General features: G+C 51.0%; 1 protein-coding gene across 10 annotated transcripts in view; it reads right to left on the bottom strand.

The window, feature by feature from the left end:
• CELF6 (CUGBP Elav-like family member 6) overlaps positions 1 to 21,013 on the bottom strand; it is a 224,400-nt gene that overhangs the window by 60,266 nt on the left and 143,121 nt on the right. For 4 of the 10 annotated variants that reach the window (XM_084642408.1, XM_084642405.1, XM_084642404.1 and 1 more), the window contains exons 4-9: positions 17,840 to 17,968; positions 15,108 to 15,187; positions 12,006 to 12,149; positions 9,997 to 10,141; positions 9,510 to 9,659; positions 7,735 to 7,797 (exon numbers count right to left, since the gene is read on the bottom strand). In XM_084642408.1, the coding sequence (XP_084498534.1) occupies positions 7,735 to 7,797; positions 9,510 to 9,659; positions 9,997 to 10,141; positions 12,006 to 12,149; positions 15,108 to 15,187; positions 17,840 to 17,968 (711 nt within the window). The remainder of the gene's footprint in view (positions 1 to 7,734; positions 7,798 to 9,509; positions 9,660 to 9,996; positions 10,142 to 12,005; positions 12,150 to 15,107; positions 15,188 to 17,839; positions 17,969 to 21,013) is intronic. The other 6 variants (XM_084642409.1, XM_084642406.1, XM_084642413.1 and 3 more) reach the window with 4 other exon arrangements.

The raw sequence follows: 21,013 nt of genomic DNA, 5'->3' as shown, positions 1-21,013 counted from the left end.
CTAAGTAGCACTCGCTAGGCAAGGGTCATGGGTTCCAAAACTGTGTGAATGGAGAGAGGCTGGGGACAAGTATTAATACTTGGTGGCATGGGCCCCTTGGTGAGGGCCTTACATGCTAATTGCACTTCCTCCTCTCTCCACTGTGGAATATCAGAGCTAATTTTGATTTCATTAGAAGTCTAGTTACAGGCTGCTGAGCTCACTTTGGGCTGACAGTGCACCAGCACTGGGGCTCCCCTATTATAAGCTGAATTCACCTAAGCGCTGAAATCACTGAGTGTTGTGTTAAGTAGTGGGGGAGCCTGAAGATATATTGTGGAGCAGTTTGCGGGCCGGCTGGCGAAGCAGTTCGACACGGAGCAGTGTGTGGATGGCAGGAGCTGCTTGTGGGCCGTGGAGCTGAGCGAAGGAGTTCGTGGGGCGGCTGGCGGAGCGGAGCGCAGCTGAGTGAAGGAGTTCGTGGGGCGGCTGGTGGAGCGGAGTGCAGCTGCGCGAAGGAGTTTTGTGGGGCGGCTGGCGGAGCGGAGCGGAGCGCCGCTATGGAGCTATGGGGCGGTCAGCTTCAGATCACGTAAGGTGCCTCTTACCCCCGTCCCATTTCCACCCAGGTTGGGAGGTAAAGCTCCGCCGATAAACTTTCGAACTCTGGGGCTGCCCTGACCAGGGACAGAGACTTTTGGGGCATTGGACTTTTGGGGTTGCTGGACTCAAGAACCAAAGGGAAAAGGGCATGCCCCAATTTGCCTGGGGTGGGGTTGTTTTTGCTCATGGGTTGTGTTATGAATCCGGTTGGTGGTGTTTCCCCAACATAATGCCACATTGTTTCTCTCTGTTATTAAAAGACTTTTGCTACACTCAGACTATGTGCTTGCGAGAGGGGAAGTATTGCCTCTTGGAGGCGCCCAGCGGGGGTGGTATATATTTGTCCCAGGTCACTGGGTGGGGGCTCGAGCCGGTTTGCATTGTGTTATTGGAATGGAACCCCTAGATATTGAACCCGGCCCTTGTTGCTGCCAACTCTGACGGGCAGAAGGGTTACACTGCCGTGGCAACTCTTCACTAGGGGAAGCGCAGCAGTTTGCTCCCCCATTTATAGGCCCTTCCAGGGACAACAATCAGCCCCTGCTCTCTTTGCAGTGTCAGTTGGGAGGCCCTCTTCCCTGTCTGGGAGCGTCTGCCTGGGGTGTTTGTTTCTGTTCCATAACATCCTGCCTGGCAATGCACAGGTGTCCAAATTCTTTCCAGAAAGACGGGAGCTTCCTTTCCACACTAGGATGGAACACTTTCTCATTCCTTCCTGCACAATCTGCTCCTTTCTTCTCCCAGTGTTATACCGAATATTATTGTGGTCATCTCCATATCTGATCTGAGCACCAGGGCAGATACCAAACCTTGGATAGGCCCCCTCCCACCCCCAACTCCAACCAAACTGAGCATGAAAAAGATGGGTTAACTTTCAACCACTTTTGCCCAGTGCCTTTGCCCATCTGGGGTCCAGTCTGGCTGGGAAGCAGAAGCATTTGAATACAATGAAACAAGCTGTCCTGTTGGTATTCCTGCTTGGATGAGAAGCAGGAAGAACTTTAAAACTACTGTAAAATCCTGTTCTCACGAGATTTATGGTCCATTCTGCAGATCCTTGCAACCAATTGGAGGCAGCACAGTCTCAGAACTTGTGGGGATTTATCCAGATTGAAGCTCTGAAGTCTCTGAGCTTTGTCCATTTTCACTGCATACCAAGTCCTGCACTCTTTGTGTTCAGTGATCAGCTGATCCGTGGAGGCTTCTGTTGAAGTTATACCATCTGTCAATTGGCATTGCTCCAGGCACCCCAGTTCATGTCCATGCCTCCTACTTCCCATGGTGCCTGACTCTGCTCTTACACCAGGTTAACACCAGTGTAGCTCCACTGACTCCTGATTTACCTCTGTTTCAGAGAGATCAGAATCTGGCCCATACATGTCAGAGTGTGAACCTATACACAACTTGTTCACCTATGATGAGACATGTGGTATGTACATGCTAAATAACATAAATAGAGGGAGCAGCCTGATCTAGCTGAATGCTGGTGGGAGGCAGATTTAGACTGCATTCCTCGCTCTGCCACTGACCTGCTATATGACCTTGGACAAGTCATTTCCCTTCCCTGTACCTCTGTTTCCCCTCCCACCCTTTGTCTGTCTTGTCTATTTAGAATGCAAGCTCCTTAGGGACAGTACTGTATCTTGCTATGTATACATACAGCGCCTAGCACAATGGGGCCCAATCCCAGCTGGTAGATGCTGCTGTAGAACACAGAACAGCAGCAATGAACAGGGGCGAAATTGATGGTATTTCACATTTCAGATACAGTACATATGTGCAATGGACAAGCTTCTGCGCTCACTCCCACAAGTGGTGCTCTGCTGAGCTACAGACACTGGAGTAACTGAGCAGAGAGACTGGCTCAGTGCTGCAGTGTGTTTTAGAGAGCATGCTTTTAATGGACATGTGGATTTTTCTGTACTGGCAGAGAAACACTTAATTAACTGGATGAAATACCCATGAGTAGCATTTTGTCTACAGCATTATTTCTGCAGAATGAAAAGGGAGCCAGCTGCTATTTCAGCCTCTGAGAAAGCTCTGAATAGCACATGTGAATTGTCTAGAGTGAGGGGTAATTCCAAACATGTTCATTATAATGCAACAAAAGGAATCAAACCCCACAGGTTGCAGGCATTCAAAGGGTCTCTTTTCAGTGTATTGAGCAAACTTTCTAGCCACGTGACTCCCTGTAGCAGGCTGGCAGCAGGTGATGGTCCTGCAGGAAAGTGTTGGGTGGGATATGCTGAGGCAGGTATGTCCTTACCCCTCCTAGATATTTGGGAGATAGGAGTGGACTTCTAGTGAGCGAGGACCAAGGGTGTGAGCTGAGCAGAGCTTAAGGAGGAATCTGGGAAGCAGCCAACACTTGTGCCTACTTTCGTGTATTTTCATCCCTGCTATGAACTCCTTTGAAGTAAATGGAGAAACACTAGGGATGAATTTGGCCTGCAGGATCGGATCCCTATTTTGAGCTCAATTTACTCTAGTATAACTAAGATAAAACCCATCACTTCATTTCAATGTAAATAATCATTTTCCTTCTCTCACTTTATTATTGCTCTATCAGGGCCAGATGGTAGGCAGGTGTAAATAAGGGAAGCTCCCAAAAATCACTGGAGTTACACTCATAGAATCATAGAATATCAGGGTTGGAAGGGACCCCAGAAGGTCATCTAGTCCAACCCCCTGCTCAAAGCAGGACCAATTCCCAGTTAAATCATCCCAGCCAGGGCTTTGTCAAGCCTGACCTTAAAAACCTCTAAGGAAGGAGATTCTACCACCTCCCTAGGTAACGCATTCCAGTGTTTCACCACCCTCTTAGTGAAAAAGTTTTTCCTAATATCCAATCTAAACCTCCCCCACTGCAACTTGAGACCATTACTCCTCGTTCTGTCATCTGCTACCATTGAGAACAGTCTAGAGCCATCCTCTTTGGAACCCCCTTTCAGGTAGTTGAAAGCAGCTATCAAATCCCCCCTCATTCTTCTCTTCTGCAGGCTAAACAATCCCAGCTCCCTCAGCCTCTCCTCATAACTCATGTGTTCCAGTCCCCTAATCATTTTTGTTGCCCTTCGCTGGACTCTCTCCAATTTATCCACATCCTTCTTGAAGTGTGGGGCCCAAAACTGGACACAGTACTCCAGATGAGGCCTCACCAATGTCGAATAGAGGGGAACGATCACGTCCCTCGATCTGCTCGCTATGCCCCTACTTATACATCCCAAAATGCCATTGGCCTTCTTGGCAACAAGGGCACACTGCTGACTCATATCCAGCTTCTCGTCCACTGTCACCCCTAGGTCCTTTTCTGCAGAACTGCTGCCTAGCCATTCGGTCCCTAGTCTGTAGCTGTGCATTGGGTTCTTCCGTCCTAAGTGCAGGACCCTGCACTTATCCTTATTGAACCTCATCAGATTCCTTTTGGCCCAATCCTCCAATTTGTCTAGGTCCTTCTGTATCCTATCCCTCCCCTCCAGCGTATCTACCACTCCTCCCAGTTTAGTATCATCCGCAAATTTGCTGAGAGTGCAATCCACACCATCCTCCAGATCATTTATGAAGATATTGAATAAAACCGGCCCCAGGACCGACCCCTGGGGCACTCCACTTGATACCGGCTGCCAACTAGACATGGAGCCATTGATCACTACCCGTTGAGCCCGACAATTTAGCCAGCTTTCTACCCACCTTATAGTGCATTCATCCAGCCCATACTTCCTTAACTTGCTGACAAGAATACTATGGGAGACCGTGTCAAAAGCTTTGCTAAAGTCAAGAAACAATACATCCACTGCTTTCCCTTCATCCACAGAACCAGTAATCTCATCATAAAAGGCGATTAGATTAGTCAGGCATGACCTTCCCTTGGTGAATCCATGCTGGCTGTTCCTGATCACTTTCCTCTCATGCAAGTGCTTCAGGATTGATTCTTTGAGGACCTGCTCCATGATTTTTCCAGGGACTGAGGTGAGGCTGACTGGCCTGTAGTTCCCAGGATCTTCCTTCTTCCCTTTTTTAAAGATTGGCACTACATTAGCCTTTTTCCAGTCATCCGGGACTTCCCCGGTTCGCCACGAGTTTTCAAAGATAATGGCCAGTGGCTCTGCAATCACAGCCGCCAATTCCTTCAGCACTCTCGGAATCACATCAGCTGAGGATATGGTCCTCAGTATTTATACAGCATCATCATGTCCTCCCTCAAGGACGGTTTCTTTAGGCTAAACAAATAAACATGGCTTCTTTATTCTTTTCCTGCTGATGGAATTCTCACATCTCTGTGTCACTTTGGTTTCCCTTGTTTGAATGCGTATCTTCTCAGTTTCTATTGTAAGAGAGCAGAGACCAGACCTGCATATGGTATGCCAGATGCTGTCTCACCTCGGGTTTGCAGCCTGCAGGGGTATGTAACTACAGCAGGTTTGGAAGGATTCAGTTTCAACCGGTACATGTCTGTAACCTATTAATTCTCCCCCATCCCAAACCCCAGTGAAAAATGATTACACTGGTGATGATCAACATTAATAGAGAGGAAATTTTTAAAAATTAAATTAAATTGGAGGGCTGAGAAGTATGTGTGAGAGAGAACTGGCTTCCCCGCCTTTCTGCACTCAGGTCTCTCACACTGTATTGATTCAGAACATAGCCCCTTCCTACGATTTGGTTTTATTCACAAACAGAATTCCAAGAGAAACAAAAGCCAATCTAAGCCATTTTGGCAAACTTGGCAGCTCCCAGGATTCCTCCCTGGAAGTTACTCAGCCCACACCCTAGATCCAATCTGATTAGAGAGGTCCGTCTTTTTCCTTTGTGTCTGGGTGTGGTAACAAACCAGCTGCAGCAGTGAGTCAGCAGAAAGGCAAGATGGTTCTGTGCTTCAGGTACTGGACTGGAATTCTGGATATCTGGGTCCACTTTCCAACTCTGCCACCCACAGACTCTCTCTGTGGCCTTGGGCAAGTCATTTAAATTTCTGTGCTCAGTTCCCATCTATAAAATGGGGATAAGAATACTTTCTTCGCCTGTCTTGTCTGGTCAGAGTGCAAGCTGTTTGGGGCAGTGACTGTCTCTTACTATGCGTCTATACAGTGCCCAGTAGGGCTCCAATCTTAGCCTCTAGGTGCTACTACGCTACTTCTACAGCTGCTAATAGTAACTCAGTTAAACCTTTCCAGCAGACTCAATCCCTGCTCAAATGTATGAGAGAGACTCTAGCAGTATCCCATCAGACTTAAAAATGAACTATTAAGTTTAGAGCTGGTCAGAAAATAGATTTTTTGCCCCCATAGAAAATTCTGATGGAAAAATCAAAATCTGAATATTTTGGCTGAAAAACAAACTGAAATATTTGTTTTTGGAAATGCCAAATGTCTCATGGGAGTTGTAGTTAAGTGCCACAGGCTCCCATTATCCCCTATATCCCAGGCTCCCTGGTCAGACTATATTGCCCATGATGCACCACGGTCATCCCTCTTGGTGGAAGTGGTGCATCATGGGAGTCCCTGGCCATGGTACATCATGAAGATGTAGTCTGGGAGGGGAGCCTGGCCCACAGAGGAAAATGGAGACGTGAGGTGCCTGAACTACAACTCCCATGAGGCACTGCAGCAGTATTTCCATACTGAAATATTTCAGTTTGCAGGCATTTGGTTTTTCAGTTAAAAAAAACAACAACATTTTTTTTGGTGGAAAACACACTTTTTGCAAAAAATTCCAAAAACCCCAGTCAAAACCCCAGTTTTCTGTCATAAAACAATTTAAATGGAAATTTTTTGACCATCCCTAATTAAATTATGAAAGTCCATGCTGATCTTACATTATGATTTTATTTCTCAGTCTGTTAGATTCCCATTTTCTACAATCCTCATATTCTGAACACACTACAACTATGAATATCTATTTTTAAAAATTTCCTACTAGTACAAAATTTAAGCTGATAAAAGTAAAAACATACCCCAAAAAACCTTTCAGGAAAAACACCCTTTGAGACCATCAACAACAAATAAAACCAGAATCCTCGCAAACCTAATTAGAACCTCTGCTTTCTTTCAAGTGATCTCTCAGCAGACTCCCTACTAGAACTGTACTGACCTGATCTTCAACCCAACCGACTCTCAGTCAGCACTCATATTGAACTGGTTCTCCACCATTACCCCACATCTCTCTAATGCTCTGAGGCTGCTTTCTCCCTAGCACTCCCTTAATGTATATCTGTGCTGCGACTGAGCCTCCCTCTGCTGAATTATCTCCGGCTTATTTGCACTAAAACTTTCATCCTACCCACTAGTACCTTAAATTAGCCAGAGTCCTGGGGTAAGGCCATGTAAATGAGCACACCTGGGGTAAGGCCATGTAAATGAGCACACCGTGTAAATGAGCTCAGAGCTATTTCCTGGCTTCGTTGCTGGGGATGGCGCTGTTTCAGGAACAAGCAGAAAGATCGAGGTCTCACCTCTACTCTTTTCTGGGGTCATTGCAAGACTTTTCCCATTCTCAGTTTCCTGACATTTACTGCACAGATTTTAAAGCCAGAAAGGATCATTGCTATCATGTAGTCTAGGGGTTCTCAAACTTTTTTGGCTGGGACCCCCTTTTAAAATATTTCAGGTTGTGATGACCCCGCAAAAAGTGACACCCCTCCACACCATGCCACGCTTACTTCTGTGCTGCTGCTGGTGGTGGCGCTGCCTTCAGAGCTGGGCGCCTTGCCAGCAGCTGTCACTTCTCTCACAACCCCCCCTCCCCCCCCCCCCCAATAGTCTTGTGACCCCCTTTTGGGTCAGGACTCCCAGTTTGAAAAACGATGATCTAGTCTGACCCTGCATAATCAAGGTTAGAGAGTTTCACGCAGTGATTCCTGCACTGATCCCAACAGCCTGTGGTTGTATGTCTTTTAGGAAATGATCCCATCTTGACTTACAGATGCCAAGTGATGGGGAATCCATTGCTTGCAAGTAAGAAGAGAAGTTCACCAAAACATGCAGTTGCAAGATCTTGCTAAGTGTCCCCTTTTCCTCCCTCAGTGTCCTTCCCCATACAGTTCTTTTCATGGTCATTTTACTTAAAAGCCACAAGGCAACAAAAACAAACCAAGAAACAGAGAAAGAGCTCAAGGCAGAGACAGAGGGAGAATTGCAAAGCAAAGTTTGAGACCTGCATAGTGCTGCATGCCTGCGTAGGCTTGTTGGAGGGGATCTGCCACAGTGGGACTTTGAGCTGGGAAGAGAAGAGAAGGGAGAATGAAGAAAGAGTAAGCAAGATAAACCAGAGGAGAAACAGGTTTTGCAGCAGGAGCAGCCAGCAGGAATCACTCAGAGATACAGCAGATCATTTGTCCCCCTATCATTTTCCTTTTGGCTTTTTGTCCCCGTCCCCTCCCACAGCTCAGCAAAGCAATCTGTAGTGTACTGAGAAACAAAGTAACAGACACACTCCTGATCACTGTTAATTACTCAGAAACTAGGGGATGCCAAATGTTCCCTCTGAAACATTTATGCCTGACCTTCTGAGGCTCTAAGTGCTCTCCACTCTCAGTGATTTTAAAGGGAGTGGAGGGTTCTTAGCGCCCTCCAGGATCAGGCCCTTTCAGAGGGAAGGAGGTTTTTATTAGAAAATTGGAGAGTGTCCAGGTTCACATCAGAGGCCAGCTAGCATCTGGAAGCCATATTCTAGTGAATTGCAGCAGAGAACAAAGTGAACAGAGCTGGGTGGAAAATGGTACTCTGGTTCAGCAAAAAGTTTTGAGCTTTCAGCTTTACTTTCAATCTCGAATCAGGACAAACAGTCAAAACCTTCAAAAACTGGCACGAACTGAAAATCTGAAAAACAAGTAATTTGGGATTAGCCGAAATGACCCATTTTGATCATTCTGAACCGTTCCGTTTCAATGTTGATCTTTTAAATTGAAATACAAACCAACTGTACATTGATATCTGTTGTGAAACGACAAGTCGTTTGGACCTGAAAACCAGAACTTTTCACCTAGGAAACATTGAAATAGGACATTTTTGACAATTCCATAACATTCTTCCCAATTTTTTTTTTCAAAATGGGAATTTTTCCAAAGCCAATCCGTCTCTGCAAAGTTTGATTTAGACTAATTGATGGAATATGTCACTGAATAATTCCTGCCCAGCTCTGACAGTGAACACTCCTCTCTATGCCACTGAATGCTAGGACACAGCAAATCAACCAGCAGAGACCCCTGGGTCTGGATGTGACCCCTACCCTAAATGAACTACCTACCGCTCTCCTGCCAGCAGGGCAGCCTTCCCCTGAGCCCTGTGTCCCATTAGTTAGTAGCATGCAGCATGGCATTTCCTCTCTGAGCAGACACGCAGTGGGTCCTTCCTGACCCCAGAAGGATAGCAGCTGGTGAGCTGGACCTGAAAGAGCTGGTATCCCACCACTAATTGCTGCCACTCAGCCATCCAGCATATCCCCGCTCCTCACCTAAGCCTGTTTGAAAGCCGTAATCTAGGGGCACTCACTCGGCTTTTCTCTTTGCTCCTTTAGAGCCATTCGGGGCCATTCAGGCATTGTGCTGTGTCCAGGGTGGCATGGTGTTGCTTTGCTCTAGCAGGGAACTCTGTGACTCAGGGGGGTACAATGACTCACCAAGTTCCTGCTGGGCATAGCCGCTGCACCGGGTGGGGAGGGACAAGAAGGGCCTGGCCCCAATTCTTCCCTGCCACTCTTGACAAGGGTGCTAGCCCTAAGGGATCTCTGTGCTCAGGTGAGCACAAGGGTTGCAGAGGTGGCCCTCCCCTGTGTGGCTGACACAAGGGTGGGGGAACGCTTGTGCACCCACATGGTGCACACCCCACCACCCATCTCTCCTCCAGCAGACAGGCACAAGCCAGCTCAACAGCAAGAGCGCTGGCGGCAGAACATTCCCAGCTCCTCCCTCTTCCTTCCCCAGGACCTACCTGGGTATGGATGGATTCCATTGGTGTAAATGGCCTCGGATGCTGGCTGCCCATTGGTCTGTGGTGGGAGGGGGCTGAACCCATTCACCCCAATGGGAGTGGCTATGCTGGGGACGGGCGCTGTGCTGATCCCTGGAGGTGTGCTTGTACCTAACCCCCAAAGAAAAGGGGGTGCAGGGGAGAAAGAATGAGAGCTTTAGCCCTGAGTCACTTAGGAGGATGAGGGGGGGATTTAGGGTCCTATATGGGAGGATTTGGGGGCTTGTAGGTGAACAGTGATTGCTGGCTTGTTTGCTTTAAACAAATCATCATGTGGGCAAAGTTTGTTAAGAAAGGAGATTGTGAGTCCCCTCTGCATGCCTGACGAAGGCTTCCTAGTTTCAAGAGGATCCACCCCATGTTTTACACCAGACAGGTGCTATCTGGCTGCCATAACACGATCTGGAAACCCACCATAGAGAGATTGAGCAGGGTGGGTGACAAATACCTGATGAGGGGGTCATAGGAGCAGCAACTAGTCCGCTGACGTTAAAGGCTGCCATCTGCTGCATTTGGGCTGCGGCGATGGCTGCCATGGGGTTCAGGCAGGTCCCTTGTGCTGCAGCCATCAGGGCTGCCTGCTGCTGCATTATCTTAAGGAAAGAAAGAAGGAAAGAGGGAAGAAGCAGAAGAAAAAGAGAAAGAAAGAAAGGTGGAAGGACAAAAAGAAAATGAAGAACGGAAAAGGAAAGAGAAAGGAAGTGGAAGAAGGGGAGAAGGAAGGGAATTGAAAATTAGCTTTTCTCTGTAGCCAGGATCCAGTCACATCCTCCTGTGTAACTTTCGTCACTGTGGCCTGCTACAGCCGAGTCGTGTGTTTAATGATAAGCAGGGGTGCGCCTGAGTTCCTGACATTTTCCTTGAGTTCCAGAAGGAGGAATAGGTTCTCCAGGGACGTCTGGCTCCAGCTCCAGTTCTAAACCGGCCCACACTACAGGGAGGTTTGGGATTTGGGGATTTTGGGCTGAATCTGTCTCTTCCCTGGCCTGTTTCTTTGGGTGTTTAATGGTGTGTGAGAAAATATTGCAACAGTGGAGAGTGAGTGAATTGTGTGTCTTCCTTTCGGTCTGCCCAGTTCTGTTAGCAGCACTCTTCCCTCTGGGCCAGGAAGAAACGGATTCAGCCACCACAACAGGACTTGGGCTCATACCAAATACCTGCACTAGTCTGCAGTGCTGAGGGTAGCCAAAGGCTGCTGCTGCATGGCAGCCTTCAGTTAACATTGAACACCGAGGTCCTATTTTCTAGCTATCTCTAGTGGCTTTGAAGACTGAAATAAGAGAGCTTGTACAGAAAAGCGTTGTGCCAGCATTCCCTCCCTGGGTCAGAGAGGTCTAAGGCGGTGTGTGATCTGTTGCAGAGTGCTTACTGCTAGTCACTACATTGTCATTATCCAAAGCATTGCTTTGCCAAGCACAGATTCACAGATATTAAGGCCTGAACAGATCGTTATCATCTGGTCTGATATCCTGCAAAACACAGGCCAGAGAATTCCGCCCGCGCCCAGTGATTCCTGCCTCTAGCCCTTTGGAATGAAAAGTGCATTATGACATACTGTGTCCTGCTCCGTTCCATTTCAACACTGTCTTTAAGGCTCTCATTGACTGAGTAGGTGTAATGGTTATGAAAGCGAGAAACTGACAGCAGTTGCGGGGTGAATGTATCCTTCCCCGACACCACAGTGTGACCTGCTAGTCCAGACCTGGGCCTCTTGTCGACAAAGACCTACCAAGCCAGGATGATAAATTGTATAAAACTCCACAGCAGTTTTGGAAAGAGAGAGACTCGCTGCTTCTGTGTATTGCAAGGTGCTTTCAACAGCGGGACGCTTTAAAAGCATGTGCGCTGCAAAAGCAATGCATGATGAGTTAAACTGAGGGCTTGGTTTTGGCTTGAATGTGAATTTGCCAATTTTGATTGGTGGGTATTGCAATACATTTCGGACATGATTTCCGTATTGGAGGGGGGCGGGGGCTGTAATTTGGTATGTCTAGCACATACCTAGTCTTGTATATGCCACTTAAGATGGTAGCCACAAAAAACAGGAAATTCTTTTACAATAAGCCACTAGTTAAACTTTTTTGGCCTCCAGCCAGATGAGTTTGAGGGAAGTGGGTGTGTCTGCTCCTGGAGCCCCACTGCAAAGCAGTGGGGAGAAAGGGCTAGCCATGGTTGGAAGGGATGAGCAGTGGTCTCACTGTGTGGTACAGCTCTTCCAAAGCAGTGGGCATACCAGTTCCCACATGCACTGGACCTTAGTGTCTAATAGCTGGGCCTTTATGGATACCTGGACACCCTACTGCTAAGAATGTATTATGGGCACAACTTGAGCTAGGGCATCTGCAGTACACATGAAGGTATCCATATCAGTTCTTTGAAGGACAGTGAGGTACGGTGCCCCACATCTGTGATAAAGGATTCACCCCCCACCCCATCTAATCAGGCAGCATCTCCTACCGCTTGCGTATATGCCCCGTAGGCTCCAAACTGGATGGTCATCGGGTTGAAGATTCCCAGTTGTCCTGCCATCTGATGCATCCGCCTTAAAGTCCTTTCCTTGTCTGTGTCTGCAAACTTCACCACCAGGCTGGAGGAGGCTCCCTAGGGGAAAGAGAAAGCACAGCTGCATCACTTCTGCACGTGAGCATTGGCAGCAGGTGGCTAGGTATACCCTAGAGGGGACGATAAAATATAGGTGATGAACCTGGAGCACAAACTTTCTGATGGCAACTGGCAGGTTTCTTTATTCTCCATTATTAACCCCTCCTGACCGCTCTCTCTCCTTCTTGCGAGCTGCAACTTCTGTGTTAGTGATCGAGGTAGGGAGAACCTAGGCCGGTGTAAATCAGTAGATCTCCACTGAAGTCAGCAGAGCTATGTCAATTTACACCAGCTGTGGATCTGGGCCATATGTCCTGGTTTCACCATCCTACATAGGCCCGGATTTTTTTTATATTATGTCCCTCGAACGTCTTTCAGGATAGCTGGAATGTTGCAGATTTTCATTGCACCTGTCCAAATTTGTGGACTACAAAATATCTGTTCTTGTTGTAGTGTTGTACCAAGTAGGATTTGCTCTGTGTTTACCAGGAACCGAGAGTCCAGTGGAATGAGTGTTCAGAGTGATGAACAGTGTTTGGAGTGAAGGGAGAAGTGGAATGATCACAGACACTTTCCAAGCTGCTGTTTTGCTCAGAGTGAACATTAATGACACTTGTCCAGCATTTCATGATAAACTCATTCAGAATCTAGGTTAGTAGAAACAATCCTCCACTCCGAGAAACAGGAAAATGTTGCTGTTGAGTCAAAAGCTGGCACACATTAAAACCAAGTGGACTTTTGGGTTTTATAGGAATACTTTGTGGCCCTAAAACAGGTAGCCACAAAAGTGTCTGAGTCTGAAAATATGGTCACCTTAGTTGAGGTCAGGCTTGGGGGATCATGCGGAGAGGGAGATTTCCTCTCATTTCTCTGTGGTATGATCCCATCATCAGATTTATGTGAGCGACTGATCTTGTATATCTCAAGAGCATCAGATAGCATCTCTCAGCCACCCTGCAGGTGACAGTGCTAATTCGTGTCCAGGATGATTCCACTGACTTCTGTGCAGTCCTGCCAGGGAAGAATTTGGCCCAGCTTTTCCATAGCAGTGTCTGATCAATGCAATATTTAATTGCAGTCGTATTTTATACTCATTGCTTTTCCCTGGACTCTGTTTCCTTCCTCTCCCATTCAGAATGTTGACCTTCACTGTTAATTAAATGGCAACTTTCTCTAGCCTGTGATTGAATTAACCCCTAACACCTGCCTAGAGAGCTCAGCGCTAATCAAAATAAAGGACGGGCCTGGTGTTATTTTTACAAGAAACTGTTTGATCCCTGAGATTTTGATCGAATTAAATGGAGGATCAGATTAGCTGGTGATTGGATTAAGGAGACAGCACTATGCATAGGTGGGGAAGGGAAAGAGAGCATGGCCAGTAGGCGTATCCATTTCTCTACCCCTCTGAGTGCCTACTGAGGGGGCAATTTTAGTGCAGTGCCAAGGGCACTGAGATGAAGAGGTGTGGATGTGAGTGAGAGATGAGAGCTTCCTCTTCTGAGAGCGGTGGTGAAAGAGAAGAGGGAATGTGATGTGCCCAATGCCAGCTGCGACAGTGGCACGGAACGGGCAAAGTCCCAGCTCAGCAGCAAACCCTTTTTCTGAATTCAGTGACATGACGGAGCTACGGCTCTAATTGCCTTTCCCCTCTCAAGGCTTGGTTTCAAATCCTGCCTCAGGCCAAAGGTGAGGGCTGCTGGGCTCGGTCTGGTTCCTAGCAGCTTTGTTCCCACGTCACAAAGTCACTGCCCTGCTCACAGTGTCTGTTTAGGGGAGGTCCAGGGCTGGAAGGAGAGGCTGGAGCACTCAAGCACAGGACTGAGGGACGCTTGCAAGCCGGGCGGGGTGCCAGGATGAGAACAGCAGGGGGTGCTGCAGATTAAGACATAGATCTGCTGGCAAAGCTGTATATCTGCGTAGGGATGTGGGGATACAGGAGTAGACGAACCGGGGGAGCTCAGGACTGAGGGGCATTCACAGAGTGGTGTGGGGGAACCCCCCATAGCACCTGCCTATGTTGAGTCTGTGCTCCCAGGAGCAATCCTGCATTGGCAAAAAGGGTTTGGACAAGCTGGTGCCGCGCAGGCCTTTTCCATCTCTACCAGTGGCTTCAAATCAGATGTGTCCTGGGGAGGGGTAAATTCCCATCCCCCGCACAGCCAGGACCCCGTTCTGGTCCCTGCTCCTCCCCCCATAAATCTCCCCTTCCCTTACCCACCCAGTGCTGCCAGGAATCAAGTTCTCGGTGGACCCCCCACGCTTTGCTGGACAGGAACAAACTCCCAGTGCGCCAGGTTGCAAGGATGTTTGGCCCAGCCAGCCCTCACTGCCACTCTGTATGGAGGGGCAGCTGGGTCAAATTTCAGTGGCATTGCAAGCATGCAGGTTGGAGCGATGCTCCTGACCACTCCAGCACTGGCGGTACTGATTGGATATGGGACCACAGCTTAAAAGTGGTCAGGCCGGGGCCCTCCCAGCTCCTATAGAACTTGGAGCAAGTGCAAAAATTGGGGGGTTGTCCCCACCACACCCCGTGATTTGGCACCACTGATCGCTAATCGCCATGATTCCTGGAGTCTCTTAGGTACACTCAGAGACGAGGACATTTGGGGATTCGAGCTCATTGACCCAATGGACTTTCCTTACAACACCCAGTGTGCGTGTGTAAAACCACCCGCTCTGAGGAGGAGCCTCAGGAGCTGATCAGTTGGGATGGAATTTCAGCCTCAGTGAACTGGTTTAAGCTAGAGATGGACAGTAAGTCACTGGGCCATGTTCTCCTGGTTCAAGCCCAGTCAATCCAGTGTGGATGCCTGGGGGTAACACAGTGTGTGGACTATTCTGTGACAATATCTTTCTCTTCTGGTGGTACCAGGTGCAGCTCCCAGTTACTTAGCCCATGCAATGGAAGAGAAAGATGAGCCTATTTCTCTCTCCTGCCCCAGCCCTAGCACTTACCGGCATGGTCTGGCTGCCGTGCAGGCTGTTGATGGCTGCCTGGGCCTCCCCATGGCTCCCATATTTTACAAAGGCACATCCTAGGGGGAGAAAAGAACAAGTGTTAAGTTTGGGAGCTACAGCAAGAGGAACTTTGCAGAGGAGAATGTGTGCTCGTGGCTATAACACATGCTGGCAGGAGACTCCGCCTGCCCTGCATAGTCGCATCCATCCAGGACGTTCAGGAGAGGCAGCATTGCCTAGTGGGTAGAACAGAGCCCTGGGAGTCCAGGGTTCTCGCCCCAGCTCTGCACGGACGTGCTGCATCCCCTTGGGCACGTCCCTGTGCCGGTTATTCCATCCGCAAAGTGGGGATGGTCAGAGTCACCCAAGTATGTAAAGTGCTTTGAGATCCTCAGGTGGACGGTCCTGTGTACATGCAAAGGAATGTTATTGCTGAACAGCTTTGGGCTAGCGGGAAGGGGTGTAATGGGGATGGGGCGAGGGTGGGGCAGGAGCAGGAAGAGGTGGGGCAGGGGCGGGGCCAGGGGTCGAGCACCCACTGGGCAGAGGGGAAGTCGGCGCATATTGCTGGAGCTGGGGGGGGCGCTGGCTGGCAGGGGAGGAGGCTGGAGCTGGGGGGGGCGGTGGCTGGCCGGGGAGGAGGCTGGCGCTGGGGGGGGTGCGGTGGCTGGCAGGGGAGGAGGCTGGAGCTGGGGGGGCGGTGGCTGGCAGGGGAGGAGGCTGGAGCTGGGGGGGCTGCGCTGGCTGGCAGGGGAGGAGGCTGGCGCTGAGGGGGGGGCGCTGGCTGGCAGGGGAGGAGGCTGGAGCTGAGGGGGGGGCGCTGGCTGGCAGGGGAGGAGGCTGGAGCTGAGGGGGGGGCGCTGGCTGGCAGGGGAGGAGGCTGGAGCTGGGGGGGGTGCGGTGGCTGGCAGGGGAGGAGGCTGGAGCTGGGGGGGCTGCGCTGGCTGGCAGGGGAGGAGGCTGGCGCTGAGGGGGGCGCTGGCTGGCAGGGGAGGAGGCTGGAGCTGGGGGGGCTGCGCTGGCTGGCAGGGGAGGAGGCTGGCGCTGAGGGGGGCGCTGGCTGGCAGGGGAGGAGGCTGGCGCTGGGGGGGGTGCGGTGGCTGGCAGGGGAGGAGGCTGGCGCTGAGGGGGGCGGTGGCTGGCCGGGGAGGAGGCTGGAGCTGGGGGGGCGGTGGCTGGCAGGGGAGGAGGCTGGAGCTGGGGGGGCGGTGGCTGGCAGGGGAGGAGGCTGGAGCTGGGGGGGCTGCGCTGGCTGGCAGGGGAGGAGGCTGGCGCTGAGGGGGGCGCTGGCTGGCAGGGGAGGAGGCTGGCGCTGAGGGGGGCGCTGGCTGGCAGGGGAGGAGGCTGGCGCTGAGGGGGCGGTGGCTGGCAGGGGAGGAGGCTGGAGCTGGGGGGGCGCTGGCTGGCCAGGGAGGAGGCTGGCGCTGAGGGGGGGGCGGTGGCTGGCAGGGGAGGAGGCTGGAGCTGAGGGGGCTGCGCTGGCCGGGGAGGAGGCTGGCGCTGAGGGGGGGGCGGTGGCTGGCAGGGGAGGAGGCTGGCGCTGAGGGGGGCGCTGGCTGGCAGGGGAGGAGGCTGGCGCTGAGGGGGGGGCGGTGGCTGGCAGGGGAGGAGGCTGGAGCTGAGGGGGGGGCGGTGGCTGGCAGGGGAGGAGGCTGGAGCTGAGGGGGGCGCTGGCTGGCAGGGGAGGAGGCTGGCGCTGAGGGGGGGGCGGTGGCTGGCAGGGGAGGAGGCTGGCGCTGAGGGGGGGGCGGTGGCTGGCAGGGGAGGAGGCTGGAGCTGAGGGGGGCGCTGGCTGGCAGGGGAGGAGGCTGGAGCTGAGGGGGGCGCTGGCTGGCAGGGGAGGAGGCTGGCGCTGAGGGGGGTGCGCTGGCTGGCCAGGGAGGAGGCTGGCGCTGAGGGGCTGCGCTGGCTGGCAGGGGAGGAGGCTGGCGCTGAGGGGGGCGCTGGCTGGCAGGGGAGGAGGCTGGCGCTGAGGGGGGGGCGGTGGCTGGCAGGGGAGGAGGCTGGCGCTGAGGGGGGCGCTGGCTGGCAGGGGAGGAGGCTGGCGCTGAGGGGGGGGCGGTGGCTGGCAGGGGAGGAGGCTGGCGCTGAGGGGGGGGCGCTGGCTGGCAGGGGAGGAGGCTGGCGCTGAGGGGGGGGCGGTGGCTGGCAGGGGAGGAGGCTGGCGCTGAGGGGGGGGCGCTGGCTGGCAGGGGAGGAGGCTGGCGCTGAGGGGGGGGCGGTGGCTGGCAGGGGAGGAGGCTGGAGCTGAGGGGGGCGCTGGCTGGCAGGGGAGGAGGCTGGCGCTGAGGGGGGGCGCTGGCTGGCAGGGGAGGAGGCTGGAGCTGAGGGGGGCGCTGGCTGGCCAGGGAGGAGGCTGGCGCTGAGGGGCTGCGCTGGCTGGCAGGGGAGGAGGCTGGCGCTGAGGGGGCTGCGCTGGCTGGCAGGGGAGGAGGCTGGCGCTGAGGGGGCGCCTCCATCTGGGCAGTGATCAGCAAGGAGCCCCCATGAGGGTGCCTGGAGTATCTGAGACACATTTGTGTTCCAACCCATAAGAACCGTGTTACTTCTGGTGCAAAGGCTTGTGCCTGGCTGACGGCGACGCTCTGTCCCTACGCACAAACACTAATGGAAAGGAGCCGGCACAAAGGGGGTCACGAGCCTGGGCAAAGGCAAGTCACGCAGTTGTTTGAGTGGGAGGTGGGTCGCGGTTTTGTCCAGCTCTCAGGTGGGGCCTGATGGTCTCCCACCTTTGCTGGCTCCATCGGGCCCTCTGAGGATGGTGCACTCTTCGATCTGGCCAAAGGGTTCAAACAGCCGCCTTACATCGTCTTCGCTCTGCTGCTTCCCCAGCATCCCCACAAAGAGCTTCCTGTCTTCTGAAACCAAACCAAACATGGTTAGCCAGCGGAACAGGCATGCACACTGCCGCAGCGAGCAGGGAGGCAGGGTGGCACGCAGGCATTATAAACACACACACTGGAAGAATATGCTGCACCAAACCAACGGGCCATGGCCTGGGGTGGCTACAGACAGATTCCACATAAACTCTTTCCAGTCTTGCTTTGATCTGACTCAGTCATGTGGCTAGCTGCCTGCTCGCTGGGCCTTCGGACACTGTGTTGCATCCATTACGCCACACGTGTGAGGCAGGTGAGCCAACCCTGAGCCCTCAAAGCTCTGCTTCAGGCCCAACAAACTCATGAGACTGGCTTAAAAATCATGAGATTTCAATAGACCATCAGTTGGGGGGTCTTTTTAGTTGCTGCTGGTTTCTTTGGGGTGTACTGAGTTTGTTTGTTTCCCAGCGTCTCTCTGCAGGCAGGAGGGCTAGAAACTTGCTTTTTTAAAAATGAAAGCCGAGATTCTCAGATGATCCCCTGACTCTAGGATCTGCGGTTTCAAGAAAAGCACCAAATATTACAAGACTCACAACTAAATCCCAAGAGTTGGCAACACTGTGGACACTTTTACTGTTTGTCTACCTGGCTGCCAGTACTGTAGTCCAGTGGTTTTCAACCTGTGGTCCATGGACTCCGCAGACTAGATCTAAGATTTCCTAAGGGGTCTGTACCTCCATTCAAAATTTTTAGGCATTTGCAAGTGAAAAAAGGTTGAAAACCATGTCGTGGGCAGTCTAGGGAAGTTGGGGGTCAAAATTTTGGAGCAGGCCAGAAGGAAAGTGGGTGGCAAAAGGAAGATTAACCTATTCCTTGCATTCATAAGTTTTGTGCTGTTCTAAAAGACCACTTGGCCAGTCTGATTATTTCAGACGATTTCCCATTATAAATACAGGTAATGGCAAAGAGCTGGCGTCTTTGGGTTTGGCTCAGTCCCTGAAACACTGTCTCTAGCAGTGGCCAGTGAGTGATGTTTGCATCTTGCTAATTGTCCACTGCTTGCCGTGGGGCTGGGGTGAGAGCTGCACAGGGACTGGAATGTCTGTTGCATGAGAAACACCATGATTTTAAAACTTGGTTTTGTTCGGAATCAGAAAGAACTGTTGAATTTCAAAATTTCCCGCCAATGAAATTGTAAAAATCATTTTGGATCCATTAAAGTTTTTCATGCAGATAAAATGAAACAGTTTGTTTCTATTTCAACTTTTAACAGTTAAAAAATTATAATAGAAAATAAATTTCAACATGAAATTATTTTATTTTATATTAGAAAAAACAAAATAGTCATTTTTAAAAAAGGGAAAACATTCAATGTCAAAACATCCCATTCTGACATTATCGAAAAGCTTTGTTTTGATTTTTTTTCTAAATTAATTTTCATCAAAATTGACAAATTCTCCATGAACGTTTCAATTTTGATGAAATGGCATTTTCTGATGGGCAAATGCTCAGTTGCACTATTTTCCACCAGCGCTACTGGGGTGAATTCTTCCTAATGCCGCAGTGAATCCCTTATGTCCTGAGGCAGGAGATATCATTAGCATGATCAAGCCATGCATAACTGCAAATAATCCCTTACAAAGTGGGATTCAAATAAAAGAGCCAACCCTTTCCCAGTGCTGATTTCATTGTGAATGGAAATATTTCGGGCATCTTAATTGCAATCAAACCGGTGGGTGCAGATAGTGCTAGAGACTAACAGCAATTGTTGGTACAGAGGCTCAGAAACATGCACTTGGTCTGGCTGAGCTTCCAAACTAGGGTGAGATCTGCCCATCGATAGCCCAGACCACTGAGAAGGTCTTATTCCATAATATGCTCTCTCAGATGGAAGCCAAGTCAAAGTTGGCTCCCAGCTGCATCAGACTTCTCTCTTCAGTGCCCGTTTATCATAGGTGCCGACTCCATGGGTGCTCCGGGGCTGGAGCACCCACGGGGAAAAATTGGTGGGTGCTCTGCACCCACCGGCAGCTCCCTGACCTGCCCCCCGGCCCCAGATCACCTCTGCCTCTGCTCCGCTCTGCCTCCTCCCCTGAGCATGACACTGCGTCCTGCTTCTCCCCTGTCCCTCCCAGCGTTTGCGCGGCAAAACAGCTGTTTCACGCAGCAAGTTCTGGGAGGCGGGAGGAGGAGGAACGCGGCGTGTAGGGGGAAGAGGTGGAGTCGGAGTGCAGATTTGGGAAGGGGTCCAATGGGGGAGGGGGGGTGGAGTTGGGGCGGGGGTGGGGTTGGGGGAGGTGAGCACCCACTGGCGCCAACAAAAGTTGGCGCCTGTGCCGTTTATGACACGCAACATGTGCAGTGTCCAGGGAGGGCATTATAAAAAGAGCAGTGTGTTAGGGAAAAAAAGGAGAGCAGGAACAGGTCTGTGGGATATGGTGTCTCTCACAACCTCGTCTCTGGTTCAAATACAGCCCATGGCATTACTGCTCAGTGGCCCCTAGGGCTGGTCGAAACCTTTCACAGGAAAGTTTGCCATCAAAAAATGCTGATTGGACAGAAGCAAATGGTTTTGTGGGTATGTGTCCATCTTATCAACCTTTTCAATGAAAAATGATTGGAGCCCCCTGTTTCAACTTTACCATTTAAATTTATATATATATATAAAATTGTAACATAACATAAAAGGCCAAAACGCAGTAGTGGAGGAAGCTCCCTAAAAGTGTGTGTGGTGTCACTGGTGCCTAAAGCTTGGCCCCACCCCATGTGCTGCCCCTTCCCCCAATGCCCCACCCCCCACTTGCTCCTCTCCACCCCCTGCCCTTATGGCTGCTAAAAAGTGATGGAATCATGGTCCCCTGGCCCACTCTGTTCTGGCACCCCTGCCGAAAAGATAAAGTCAAAATCAGGCATGTCAAAAAGGTGGTTTTGAGGTTCCTGAAGCAGAATTTTTCAGAAATTTTGTTTCCCAGGAAAATTTAAAATTTCAACTTTTCATTCCAATTCAGGACAAAGGGAAATTTGGAAATGTCGCAATTTCCTGCAGCCTGGAGAATCTGCATTTCAACCCACCCTAGAGGCCTT

Source organism: Lepidochelys olivacea (genome assembly GCF_965140295.1).
Source record: "Lepidochelys olivacea isolate rLepOli2 genome assembly, chromosome: 10".
Lineage (NCBI taxonomy): Eukaryota > Metazoa > Chordata > Testudines > Cheloniidae > Lepidochelys > Lepidochelys olivacea.
The sequence above is the reverse complement of the archived record's forward strand: the minus strand, read 5'-3'. Positions and strand labels throughout refer to the sequence as shown.